This window comes from Phalangium opilio, unplaced genomic scaffold (assembly GCF_054372755.1).
Source record: "Phalangium opilio isolate 3A_F unplaced genomic scaffold, DU_Popi_V2 ptg000032l_1, whole genome shotgun sequence".
In the NCBI taxonomy this organism is placed as follows: domain Eukaryota; kingdom Metazoa; phylum Arthropoda; class Arachnida; order Opiliones; family Phalangiidae; genus Phalangium; species Phalangium opilio.
In genome coordinates, this window is record NW_028324159.1 from 7366025 (window position 1) to 7379726 (window position 13702).

Here is a 13702-nt window from a genome sequence, read left to right on the forward strand (position 1 = left end):
ACAGTTCTTAATAGAAATAATATTAGTCTTTATTAAACAAAACATGTCCGGACTTGAGCCCGTGTACAAAAAACTGACTGCTGAGACTGACTGACCGTAACTGCCCTTTTCAGATTCTAGGCGGGGGTTTTTATCCCCGCGACAAATGTTTTTTATACAATTGACAGCAGTGGCGCTTAAGGCGCCACTTCGGGACAATTCGGTATTATACAAAAGTACTATAAAAAATGTAATTTAAGTAAAGCAGACGACGCGGTTTGTTCCCGGGAAGGAGAAGCTTGGTGTCGACGGTTACACCATAATTCTAGTTATTTGTATAGTGTCCATAATCTTCTAGTTGTAATCGTATATGACAGTTCTATTCTTATCAATCTCAACCAAATTCTGAAACTCAGAGTAATATAAAACTGTGATAGTCTAGGGCAAGTCTTTGGCGAATTTTAATTCCAAACGTAGATTACCATTCCTTATCAACTGAAATTGAGAGGTCGAACTATTAAGGTCGGGGCTTAAATCAAAAGCGAATATGCAATTCCCATTGGGGAATTCCTCTCGTGAAATAAAGTTCCCCTCGTCCAATAACCATTGAGAGGTTTGGGAGATTGGTATAAGATCTCATATACTGACCACCTGAAAAGTTTGGGGTAAGGGGTTTATGCGGAACACTCGCTCCATCGAGGTACAGCGCAATATGATTTAAATCAAAGGGTTGAAAATTGAAAGGAGACTTTCCGTAATCACCCAAATACGCGTTTTGATCTACAAGAGCGAAAAGAACTCTTTTGGGTAGTTGACCCATGAATAAATTATCTCTAACGCATATTTTTGTACCACTGTTAATTGAGAAAGAGTTGCATTCCGTACGAATAATCGGGTATTTCATAGTTGCCAGTTCCAAACATTTAGCGTGGGCGATTAACACTTCCGATGGTAATTTTACTTTACGAACATACAAGGATGCTACCTCGTAAACCACTTTCCATTTAACTGCACCGGCTGCCTGCACGCAAAATTCGTTTGGACTTTTAACAAACCTGAATTTGAGATCCGTTAAATTTGGGAAGTATCGGGGTTGTTGACAAAGATCCAAGTGTACAGTTCCTACCATATCTATTGTCCCTTTTCTAGCGAAAGCCGCTCTTGTTTTAAACCCTTCGTTATCGTCCAACACGTCAAATTTACCAGCAGTGTCCTTGTAAAACATGGAACTGGTAAGAAAACTGGTTTTGGCAGGTCCTCCGAACGTCACCGCCGTTTGAAACATGGCCTTGTAAGGGTAGTTTTGCGGTGATGGTGTAACGGATCTCTCTTGAGCCGAAAGGTGTACATCACTGAAAAGACTATGCAGGAAGTTATTTACCGGTCCAACTTTGTCCGCAGCTGCTGGGATTGTTTTTCCATCTGACGGATCGACAATCCTAACTTGAATATGTAGTAAAGTCTTGGACAAGTCCAAATACGCGTCGGAACTGCCAGCCACGGTAAACGTGATTGTCGAATTTTCGTTAATGTTAGAGATGGGACTGTATTCGACCCATTCTCCACTCAGAATGCTGGTATTGGTAAGGGGTACGTCGAAAAGTTCAACTTCGGAGCTGACCGACCCATGCGAATCGGGATGGATTCGCGTCATTATTATATTTTATGAAAAAATATCAGGTCGTTTAAAGGACGTTGCCTTCCTCTTTCTTGTCGAAACTGAACTGACGAGTGATCTAGACTTGCGTTTCCTTTTAATCCCATTTCCAGTCATTTTTCTTACTTCATCAGCCGCGCTTAAGGCGACGTCTTTAGCCGCGGCTTTACCGTGAGACTTGATCGATGTTTTAACGTTTATCCCGTTAGCCACGTCTGCCGCGACCTTTGCACCCGTGTTCAAAAACATTTTTCCGAGGTTTGAGGCACCCCTTTTGAGTAATGGCATAGCTCGACCGAAGTCGGAAAAGATAAAATTACCTAAACCATAGGCGTGTTTCACCGGATTTCCCCTGTACACTGCCAGCGAGTTACCAATCTGAGAATGAAAGTGCTTATGGTAATCAACTCCACTACCATGTCCGATCTGTTTTAAAAAGTGGTAATCGTAGTCCGATTGGTTGATGGACATATCTGTTTTGGCGACTTTCCTCATCTAACACTTAAAGTGTAAATGATACGCGAGTCTGTTTTACCTTCTAATTTATAAGGGTGACCACATCCTACGAGGCCTAAAATGTAGCGTAACGTGGACTCGCCCTCTCGCGAAATCAATGGGGGTACCAAGTTCACTCATTATGTTAACTTCAATTGACTGGAAGGTATTGCAGGCGAGGGGGAGGTAGTGAGGTCTAGGAAAATCCCTGTCCACCGTTTCTCCATCATTACCCTGCACGCTAACGATTCTTAGTAGAGGTATGTGTACATCTCCCACGGGTCTACTTTCAACCACGTCGGTATAAACAAAGAGTGAATGAAGTCCAGCGTCGAGGTCGACGGGGTACGTGGCCATCGCGGACTTGGTAAAAGTCGTGGATTCTGTGGAATCTTTGGAGAATCCAAGAATAACAGCTAGCTCCCCCGGTATAGTTAACAAATATTCATCCTTGAGAGAAATTTGCACACGTCGTATACGTTTTATGTAGCTAAAGGAATACTTGACACGGGTGGAAGGTTCACGTGCAGTTTCGTTTGACACAACATCCTCGACGTAGTTAAGTTGCTCGATAAGGTCTTTGATATTCCCGTAATACCCTGCGGGCAGCTCTATAATTGTAGAATATACCACTTTACCATTACTCATGAGTATAAGAGGACATGTTACTCAAATTATCCCAAGTGTGTGGGTAACTGATTTCTGCTAAGCCTACTTCGTAAAATCCCTGTAATTTTACGGGTTCGGGGAGGTACGTCCTGAATTTACTTCTCGTATTGTCGGGGAAATACCTCATCGACGAGTCTGAAGGTAAAGTGATGTAAAAGCTCATACTATATCAATTTCCTGAATCCAACTATCAAAAGCCGTGGAGTATCCTTTCCAACGAACTAGCTTCTCGAGCGTTCCGTCGGATCTGCGACGTTTCCTCAATATCTTTTCTATTTTAAACACGCTGGAATTCAGGTCTTTACGCACTTTCTGTAATTGTTCCTTATAAAAAATTCCCGTGATTGGTTCCGAATTCAAATCCTGGATCTTATACACCGGCGGACTGCGAGGTAATCTCTCCACCAATTTGAAAAGTTCTTCCGACCACGTGGGTAGGTAACCCTTCTCAGAAACATTCTTATGTTTACTTATCCGAACTACGTCACCAATATCGAAAGGATACTTTAATGGATGAGAGAAGTCTAAATCACCGTAGAGGTTTCCCATACACGTCTCGATGTTTCCGGTGTGACTTCAACCGGTTTACACTTTATGGATCGATGATAATTGTTATTATAAGCTCGAACCATTTCTTTAAGAACGTCAATGTACTTGTAGGTATTGTTTTCCGTGAAATACCGATACATGCGACTTTTTAGAGTTCTGTTGAACCTTTCGACTATCGTAGCTTTCTGTTCAGAATCCGGGGAAAATAACTCAATCCCCCTCCTCTACAATTCCTTTTGCACATCTTTGCATATGAATTCATTACCGTGGTCATTTTGCACTCGCTTCGGCGATCGTCCCGACTCTAGAATGGCCCTAAAAGCTTTAAGGATGGTTGGTCCTTTCTTGTCCTTGGTTGCCACCACAAAGGCGTACTTGCTGAAAACGTCAATGCAGCATAGAAGGTATCTAAACCCTTTATTGTGGCGAGTTATACTCTTCAAATCGGCTAAATCAATCTGCCACTGTTCATCAATTCATAAACTATTGTCCTATTCCTGGGAAAGTTTTTTCTAGCATTTCTGTGCAACGTTTACGTGTCCTGAGTTTTCAGAAACGCTTCCACGTCTTTTACCGTAACCTTTAACCCATCCTCCTTAGCGGATCGGTATAACCCGAGAACACTCCCGTAGGAACCAGGGTCAGAAACCTTGGAATAAATTTCTTTAAGTCTATCCATTAAGAGTACAGTTTGTTACACTGTGATAATGCCAAAAGAGAAAATCGCTAACCTCTATAATTAGGAATATAGCAATTACTAAAACCACAATTAAAATTTTAGGGGATTTAAAAAATGTGTCTACTAGGTTGGCTAACGCCACAAAGGTGCCCACTTGATTATCACAACCTTCCATATCAAGATACTTAAAATAAGTGAAACGTGGAATATAAATGAAACGTATTTTATTGAAAAACAAATGCTACAAGTTTATCTAATTTCTGAAACCTTCACCTGTCTGGGATGGGAGATAATAATCCTCCTTCTCCACTTTTTCTTTCTTCGCTTCACTTTCTTCAGGTGGGGGTAAATCTGTTTTTCTAATTTTAATTAATGTTCTTGGTACACTAGCCGTATACAAAAGTTGGTAAAACTGTGAGGCGCCAATGGCGGGCAACCGTTTTTTAGAATTCGTCGCAGTATATGCTAATAAATCAATTATATTGGAACCGACGATTTTACGATTCTCATATATTAATTCTCCGGTATGCGTCCATTTTATTTTTGATATACGGTCTATCCATTTGTACAGGTTCAAACAATCGACTGCGCTATAGGGAGGAACCGAAGAGGTGATTTCGGAACTCCAATTCTGGTTTTTCGCAGGTTTCACTTTCTTCCTTTTCGCTGTTTTATTAATTTCCCTCGAAATTACGTGATTGTATCTTAATAATTTATCGGTATCATTTAATTTAGTATCGTTAATGATAGATTTCAACTTATCATCCTTATCCAACTCCATTGAAGTGTCGACTTTTAAACCACTATTCGAATTTAACCTATTATACGTGTCCTCAGAAATTAATAACATTTTTCGTGCCATTTCTTTCTTTCTTCTTACTTTATAGCTCGACTTATAGCCGCGCCTGCTACCGAACTAATGATAGATAATAGCGGGGCAAGAATCAATGGGATGAACCCGCCTTTTTGAATTAATAATTTCTTCTTTTTTGAATAAGGTATGTTAGATGTAACTCTTTTTATAACGTGTCGATGTTTCATCCACCGCTTCTTCTCATCCGATGAAAGAGGGACATTGCCTTGTAAGATATTTATACAACACTCAATGATAGATTTTATGGCATCTGTATTTGAATATTTAATCGCCGCCCCTCTTTGGCAAGAATTACATTTAGAAATAAATTTTAATAAATTTAAATGTTCTCCGACTCGTTTTGACGGAGCCATGATGCTAGCCTCGCGGCTTTTACCAGGGTACAGTTGTTTTCGTCCCTATGGAATGTGCAAGGATTGGGGGTTTCGCCCTCGATAGTGGATAGTCGTGGGCAGCCGTAGTCTTCGGCGTTAGTAACTTCCTCTCCCAGGAACCTGGACAGGATATCCGCCTTCTCCAACCCTTTCGTCACGACAGACGATGCTAGGAGCTTGATGTAATCGGCAGCTCCTTTAAGAGCCACGTAAGGATAGTCACCCTCTTCGAATGACAGATCACAAGTGTTTCGTGTTAATCACTTACATTGTCTTTTATCCTTGTCAGAGAGATCAGCGAATTTGCATGGTGATTTAAAAATCCACACCTCGTACACCTCTGTCTCCTTCAAGAACATCGTGAGCTCCTTGATTATCCATTTTCCGTCTATCCGAAAGAAGTTAGCCTCCAACACCGCTGTTACTTCTGGATGAAGATCGCTGCTTGTTGACCTGGAAGTATACCAGTTCTTAGACGGTGTTTATCTAAGGTGTTAGCCTTAAGGTCTACAAAGAGATAGCCGTATGGTTCCAAAGTCGCCTGTCTAAACGCGTCTACCACGTATTTGTAATTACCCGGCGAGATTTGTCTAGCAAGGTGGGAGATGGCAGACTGATCACGGGGTGTTTCAAATATAACCAGGTAATGAGCGTTAAGGTTCAGGGTACGTATTTCCTTTCCGGGGTAATATAGGTTCTGCATTAAAATTAGAACGGAAGTGTTTCTATGGTGGGATCCTCTAATGAAAAGATTTGTCACATCCTTATTATTCGCTATTTCACATAGTAGATCATCTAATATAAATAGGTTCCTCACACTAGAATCTAAGATGCTCACATCTAATAACCCCTCATGGAATTCTAAGTTTGGGGTATGGGATTGTATAACGCTATATAGTTTCGACTGATATTCCGTATAACACCAAATTATTCTTTCGGGAGTGGGTGAAATACATATATCCCTATGTTTAATTAATTCCCCTACGAAAACACTCTTCCCACATCCGGTGACTCCAGCTACGAGTCCGGTAAAGGGGTGTTGCATACTTAAATCCATATCGACAAATGGTAGAGAATATAACCTACTAACATAAATATATCTAAAGAGAACTTGAGAATTGTACTTACATTTTAAATTTCGGATCTGGATCGGTACTTCAAGGAAGGTTTAAGAGTTGTAGAATGTCTTATCCTCAAACTGACTTCGTCTTTTATACTGTATTGTCACGTGACTTTCCTCTAGGGTATGATTAGATTCTAATCACGCCAACATGACGTTCTTTAAGATGACGCGATGTTCTGCCATGTAGAGTCAACATGGCTATAAAAACCCCGAGTCATGACAAGGCTTAGCGCTACGTTCAATTTTCAACTTCAATATCGGAGTTAATATGTCCTCGTATTTACACTTTATTTGCATTCTAAAACATTGTAGGTTGCGAAATTCATGGTTTCTCCTGTCCTCGTGAGGAATCAGGTACACAGTCGTATCCGAAAACTGTACTCTCTTTTTACCGTCTACTTTCATACTTCCCGCTTACTTCGTTTATAATATGACATCTAGTTTTAAGCCTAACTTCCCGAGCATGTGACTTTGGTTTCAAACGTCATAATTCAATCCTTATCAGTGAGGCCATGCATTTATTATTTTCTTCAAAAATTAAGATAAGACACGCCAACGGGAATAGATAACCTTATCTCAAGTGTTCGACATGAGATTACACGTCAATTTTGTCCTATCAGTTCACGCCGAGTCTGATATCACGACGTTCACGCCAATTTCCCCCACCAGTCCACGCCAAGTCCGCCATCATGAGGTTTCACGCCAATTCCCCCCGCCAGTCCACGCCAAGTCCTACGTCACGCCAATTTCCCACGCCGCTGTTTGGGGAGTAACACTTGCCTACTACTCATCTAGGCTGTTGACATATTTTGGTTGACTTGGAGTTGTAATATTCGAAAGTAACATGCTCATGAATAACTGCGTTATGAATGAAAACCCCAAGAGACAACAAAAGCTAAAAATCCATGTACGAAAATGAGCGTGTCCATTTGGAGAACCTTGATGGTTTTCGAGCTTATCAATTCTCTGTAGCTAATTGGTTTATGAACAGTTAAATACCTTGTCCTATTATCAAGGAAACTGCGGCCAACCAATGTATAATGAAAAACTTGGTTAAGTCCATCTTGGTCACTCCATAAACCAACAGACATAACATAGGAAAAATTGCGATGAAAATCAAAATAGCCCACCACACCTGTCAAAAAACAAAACTGATGGTTTTGATCCTGTTTTCTATTATATTTGAACATAGGAATGTGAATATCTTTATTTCGATCGTAGATGTCATAGAAAAATAAATGAAAAGCAGGAGCTCGACTAGGTTGGTTTAGTCAAGTGAAGTTAGTTCAGGATGTTTCTGTTTTAGTAAATTCAGGTATTATTAGGTTTTATTTGATATGAGGTTAGTTCGCTTTCATCGTGACACTTACAAATCACCGAAATGTCCTAAACCCCTTAAGTATTTTCTCTATTGAGGTACCAACGAATGCGACAAAAGTGCTTTGTGGCATAAAATGAAATGCTTCTTCTACTACCAAAGGCTGCCAAGCGTTAGCACTCCTGCTACTACTAATTAAAGTTTAATGTCTAAGGGTATTAAATAGACTTAACATCATGTTAGCCATACTTCGAGTCAGTTTCATTATGGTAACAATTTATCGATAACTACTAGTTAAAGGTTTTAAACATTTTGGCATTCTATTAGCCGTGTGAAATTCGAAGTTCGAAGCAAGAATAATTTCTGAACCATGTTGCACCTAGTGTTCCAGGCTTATATAGGCGAGAGAGAGGTCACGTGACGGGTCGTGGTACTTGGTCTTAAAAATCAATCACCGAACGTTCATCGGTAAACGAACGCGCACTGTATCGTGGGTTTACCACGGATTTTTACGTAAACCCTACCTAGCAAACTATTTCTAAAGGCATTTTACTGGCATCGCTAATTGAGAAAGCACGCACAAAAATATATATCTTTGAATCTGGAAGCTAAGCCTTTGCTAAAATAGCGCAAAATGTGGTCCTTTGGACATTACCTGTAACAATTTTGATAAATCTCTATCATCATTACTCTACAACGTAACCGAGAGTTAAGAGGACAAAGGACAATAAACATGAAAAATCAGAATTATGTTTACAAGGGTCTCCTCAATAATGCGCCAATGAATCAAGAGACAATAGCAACGTCACTCTGTGAAAAACAAGTTGGGCGGTATTTCGCGGCTAGTTTGAATTTCAAAATATCTAACGTACTTTTCTTAATTTTAAACGTTTTAATTCGATTATCTTTAGCACACATAATTTTAGGCACATTTTTAACCTAAAACTCCCCTCATCTTGTACTAGTCGGAAAACGTTGATTCTATCCCTTTAAATAATAACAGTCAGGAAGCATATGACACTTTCCGTTACTGAAAAAATATGTTTTAAAAGGAAGGTTAAAACAAGTGCTGTATACCAGGCACCTTTTTTAAATTGAATTTAAATTGATATTTTATTTATGGTACACCCCCACTTCCCCAAATTCCTCCGTTCTTTTAGTAAAGATGTACCTCTACTAAAAGTCATAATAACGTGACAGTTGGCGATTTTCGACTTTCTTTCCCTTGGAAGTTGTGATGGGACATAGCCCATTCGATCCGCGCTCCAACGCGAGCTGCTTATACCGCAGCTTGCGTCGTTAAACACGTGTTTGAGTGGACTATGGGCGGACTAAGGGCGTCCTGAATTGGGGATATTTAGCCTGGTGTGCATACCCTTATTTTAAAAAGAATCGCGTCAATACAAGTACCCGCAGTCGCCTGTTTAGCGTATCGGGCTACTAACACGACTTTGGTGGGTTTCAGTCCCGTCGAAGATTCAAAGATGTAATTAATGAAACAAATTTGATTTCAATTACTGTGAAAATTTACGTTCTTCGTGAGAAAGGAAGTAGGCGTAGAAAGGCGTAAAGTCAGTTTCAATGTGGGTTGAAGATGAAAAAAGGGGGGGTTCCATTTTAAATCTAAAACTTTTTCGCTCATCGCTAGATGTCGTGAAAAAGTAAATATTTACCAGTATACTAGAACTAAGGATCTAATAGAGTGTTTTTTTTTGTTAAAACTGGATAAGCAAGTTACCGGCAGCCCGCAAACATCGATCATATTTCTCCTTAGTGTTTAAATCGGTATGGTCCCATTTCTCCCAATTCTGTGTTTCCCAAAATAAATTTTTATCCCAAACTTTCCGATTCCCAGTTCTCCCAATCTTATATTTCCCAATCGGAATTTTTATCCCAAACTATTCAATTCTCATTTCTCCCAATAGAATGGTTACGTCTAATATTTTATGCTGCAAAGGGTTGCTTTCAAAACGACTTTGATTATTTTTAATGCGAATAGGCAAATAGGTTAGGTTAGGTTAGTAATATTTTATAAATCATTAAACTATGGTACGCCTTTTCCAAAATATTGACGTTTAGCTTCATTGACTTCTCAAATAATATGCCTTTTCCAAAACATTACTGTTATGATAGGTTAGGTTTGGTTAGGTTAGGTTAGGTTAGGTTAGGTTTGGTTAGGTTTGGTTAGTAATATTTTATAAATCATTAAACTATGGTACGCCTTTTCCAAAATATTAACGTTTAGCTTCATTGACTTCTCAAATAATATGCCTTTTCCAAAACATTGCTGTTATGATAGGTTAGGTTTGGTTAGGTTTGGTTAGGTTAGGTTAGTAATATTTTATAAATCATTAAACTATGGTACGCCTTTTCCAAAATATTGACGTTTAGCTTCATTGACTTCTCAAATAACATGCCTTTTCCAAAACATTACTGTTATGATAGGTTAGGTTTGGTTAGGTTAGGTTAGTAATATTTTATAAATCATTAAACTATAGTACGCCTTTTCCAAAATATTAATGTTTAGCTTCATTTACTTCTCAAATAATATGCCTTTTTCAAAACATTACTGTTATGTTAGGTTAGGTTAGGTTAAATAATTATCCTGCCAATGTAAAATATATCATTGTTAATAAAACAAAAAATTCTCTTTGAACTTATTAACATATGTTTTATGCTGAATTGGGACAAAAGAAATTGGGGGAAAAGGCATAGAGTTGGGTCAAATGGGATTGGGAGATATGGGAATTGGGAGAAACGGTTTGGGTTAAATGGGAGTAAATCTTTAAATCAAATGGCACTGCCCCAGGGGTCGTATCTACGAATTTTTTTGCCTTACGAAAAATTGGTCACGTGAAATATTGTTTGTATTAAAACTACATATTATGGATTCCCATCTCTATCCTTAAATCCATAATACAAGTTTTTAAGCATATCCATATTTTCACTTGGAAACAGCCTTTCATTAACTCATAGCATCGCGAAGTTTAAACGTACATGTAGCTGCCAAAATTTTATTCGTTGTAAATTTCACACTAAGGAGCGGAATGGCTATTTATTTTTCTTTTACTTACAGTGCTATTGTTAAAAAACATTCTAAAGTCAGAACAAAATGTTGCATTTTCAGATCTTGAACACAGAAATGATTTTCTATAGCCCAGAGCCAATTAATGTAAATATTTTACGCGTATCCATTCCAATATATCAAACTGGCTAAATCATACTCAGTACAGTAATTCGTGATGAAGATTCTTCAACAAGTGAACCCATGAAACTTCTAATACTGGACTCAGTCATTTTTCTTTGGACCATAGGGGCCATTGTGGTGGTATCCGTCACTTATCTTTGCATGACTCGAAGATTCGGAATGGAAAAGCGTCAAATTAAATTCTCAAACTCATTTCGGACGGTTTGGATATTATTGCTCCATCTTGTTTTAAATTGTTAAGTAGCATTCAAGTTTTACCAAGAGTTAATCATGAAGCTATAAAATACTTGCATAAGCTTATAATGCGTAAGTATGGGTTTGCAGTAGGGGCATATAACATTGGCATTGTCCGTACAAGACAATATTGAGACTGCTGCTTCAAATAAGTTGTATGAATTTGTCCTCATGATCCAGAAGAAAATTAAGATATATCCTTCCTTGGTCGAGTCGGGTCACGGGGAGAGATAAAAGAAGGGTTCATATTAGGCAATCATGCGGTTTCTGTTTCCAGTAAGGCTTCCGTGAAGAGACGTTCCTCTAACAGAACAGTGCCACAGCGACACGCTACTTTACTCATTTATAATGGATGGGTTCTCGTAGCAAATAACATTTCGACCCCATACTAGTTGATAAAAGTATGATAAGTTTACCGTTGTCAGTTGATCTAGGGCAGGGATGCGCAGACCACATCCCAGACTTGCCAAATTGGAATTTTAAAATCTGCGCAGATGCGCAGCCAGGTATTGTAGCTACTGCATAGAGCTTAATAATGGCTTGGTGAAATAATTGAAAAGGAATTTTGTTGTTAAATTTTATTGTCGATGTAACAATTTTTAAAATGACTGAATTTAACATCGTGTCTTTAGCAGATTTATCAGTTTTTCGGACGGAGATTACCTACGAGGATTTTGCTGGGATCGTGGACTCTGGCGTCGTTTGTCCTGATATGGTGCTATTATAGTTCCATGAAGTTAGAAATGGTCATTTTGAGATCAGATCCTGTTAATTCCATTGATGATTTACTGAGAAAACCCAAATTGGAACCTTATATCTATGGTGGAAAGTTAAAGGAAATTATATAGCCCAGGACTTTTTGGGTTTGACCTAGAACATTTGAACATAAAGATGAAAATTGGTACATGTGTTGTTTTTGACCCGACAAAAAGTATACTAAAAGTCCCCTGCTGAAGAGCGCGAGCTTTCGCCGCCATCTTGGAAAATGGCCGCCGGGAATGCAAGCTTTAATGTATTCCATGTTCTTATGAAAATTAGTATACATTATGATTGGAACCTAATGAACATCATGGCCAAATTTTACAGCTCTGTGTTTAATAGTTTGGTCGCCATTTTGGAAAATGGACGCCGTTAATGCTAGGTACAGTATATTTCACCATGTTCTTCGAAAATTATGAAAATGGATAGGTATTACAATCAGAGCTGTGTGAACCTCATACTAAAATATTGAAGCCATTAATCAGATAGTTTGGCCGCCATGTTGGAAAATGGCTGCCATCAATGTCATATAGATACAGTATATGGTTCAAAAATTATGAAAATTGCTAATAATTATGTTGAAGACCGTTTAAGCATCATACTTGAATATTGAAGACGTGCTGCTGATAGTTTGGGCGCCATCTTCGACAATGACTGCTGGAAATGCTAAATATATTTCAAATATATAAATCTTTTTGAAATTCCTTTTTGAATAGATGATTTTCATTACCGGAATAAACAACAAAAATGGATATCTCAAAGTCGAAATTATCGATGCCATCTTTAAAAATGGCCACGTAATAATCATTGCCCTAAATTCTGAAAGAAAGAAAAGTTATTCTAAGCTGTTATTCTCAACATGTTGATTAGAGAATATGATTTGATAAGTGTTTATACATTCTAGTGTTGTTTAAGATTAGAATTTAGACAGATCTCTAGCATTTCATACATATTCATCGTCATCCTGAAGATTTTTCATAATAATTGCATGTCAGAACCCTTGATTAGGCGCTACACATAGCTGGGGGCCTTATCAGCGCCCCTCCCCATCATATTCCAAATTGAACCTGCGGAACCACCGTCATGGCACACGGGATCGGCCAGCGGGCCCGACAAATGCCACTTGAGCAGGTGAAAGAAGCTGGACACCGTCAGCGGCGAGCACAGTCAGGAGGTGGTCGGTGAGAGGGAAGGATTAAGGCAGCAGAAGACTCGAGGGGACGGGGGAGTTCTCTCCAAGCACAACAGTATCATACGGCCCTTACAAATAGTGTATCCGCGACCCCTAGAGGGTTGCCAATAGAGGGGGCGAAGCGGACGGGCAAAACCTTCACGGAATGGCGCAAGGAACGCTCTGAACCAAGGGCGAACCCAAGGAACTCCCGAACCGTCACACCGAATTCAGGCCCCCTCCATCACGACAAGTCCTTAGAGTTAAAAAAGTTAAGAGAACACTTCTTTCATTTACGTGTTGTAACTGGGTGTGGTTATGATAAGGCGTGGTTTAAAGTAATGATAGATAATCAACATCTTACAAATTTGTTGCGGTTTTTTAATGACCATATTGCATCTAGGGAAGCCATAGCTGCTGCCGAAGAGAGATTTCTTTTCGCTTTTTTTTGGATGATAATTGACACGTCACGCTTCAACTATGTAGATATTACAAGTATAATGGAACCGTTGCCACACATACTGTCAAGTCCTTATTTGATCTCGCTAAGCTTCATCCAACAACCAACACCGAAAACTACATTTTTCCGAGCGTATCTTCAAGTCCAACAATA

The 13702-nt window shown here is 39.1% G+C and overlaps 2 protein-coding genes across 2 annotated transcripts; both read right to left on the reverse strand.

Moving 5' to 3' along the window:
* Nucleotides 1–514: 514 nt before the first annotated feature.
* LOC149685803 (uncharacterized protein F54H12.2-like) lies at nt 515–1633 on the reverse strand. The gene has a single exon (XM_089871055.1). It carries the CDS (start codon nt 1631–1633, stop codon nt 515–517), a length of 1119 nt encoding a protein of 372 aa, XP_089727181.1.
* A 1326-nt stretch (nt 1634–2959) lies between these two features.
* On the reverse strand, nt 2960–4028 carry LOC149685804 (uncharacterized). The gene is made up of 3 exons (XM_089871056.1): nt 3924–4028; nt 3578–3813; nt 2960–3374 (listed from the first exon to the last, which is right to left on the reverse strand). Exons 1-3 carry the CDS (start codon nt 4026–4028, stop codon nt 2960–2962), a joined length of 756 nt encoding a protein of 251 aa, XP_089727182.1.
* Between the last annotated feature and the right edge of the window lie 9674 nt (nt 4029–13702).

Excerpts from the sequence above, each read along its gene's own strand:
- LOC149685803 (XM_089871055.1), bottom strand. The coding sequence starts at position 1,633 with ATGACGCGAATCCATCCCGATTCGCATGGGTCGGTCAGCTCCGAAGTT.
- LOC149685804 (XM_089871056.1), bottom strand. The coding sequence starts at position 4,028 with ATGGATAGACTTAAAGAAATTTATTCCAAGGTTTCTGACCCTGGTTCC. Across the intron at positions 3,814-3,923 it reads AGGATGGGTTAAAGGTTACG|TGGCAGATTGATTTAGCCGA; the intron begins GTAAAAGACGTG and ends ATTGATGAACAG. Across the intron at positions 3,375-3,577 it reads AAAGATGTGCAAAAGGAATT|TCACACCGGAAACATCGAGA; the intron begins GTAGAGGAGGGG and ends AACCGGTTGAAG.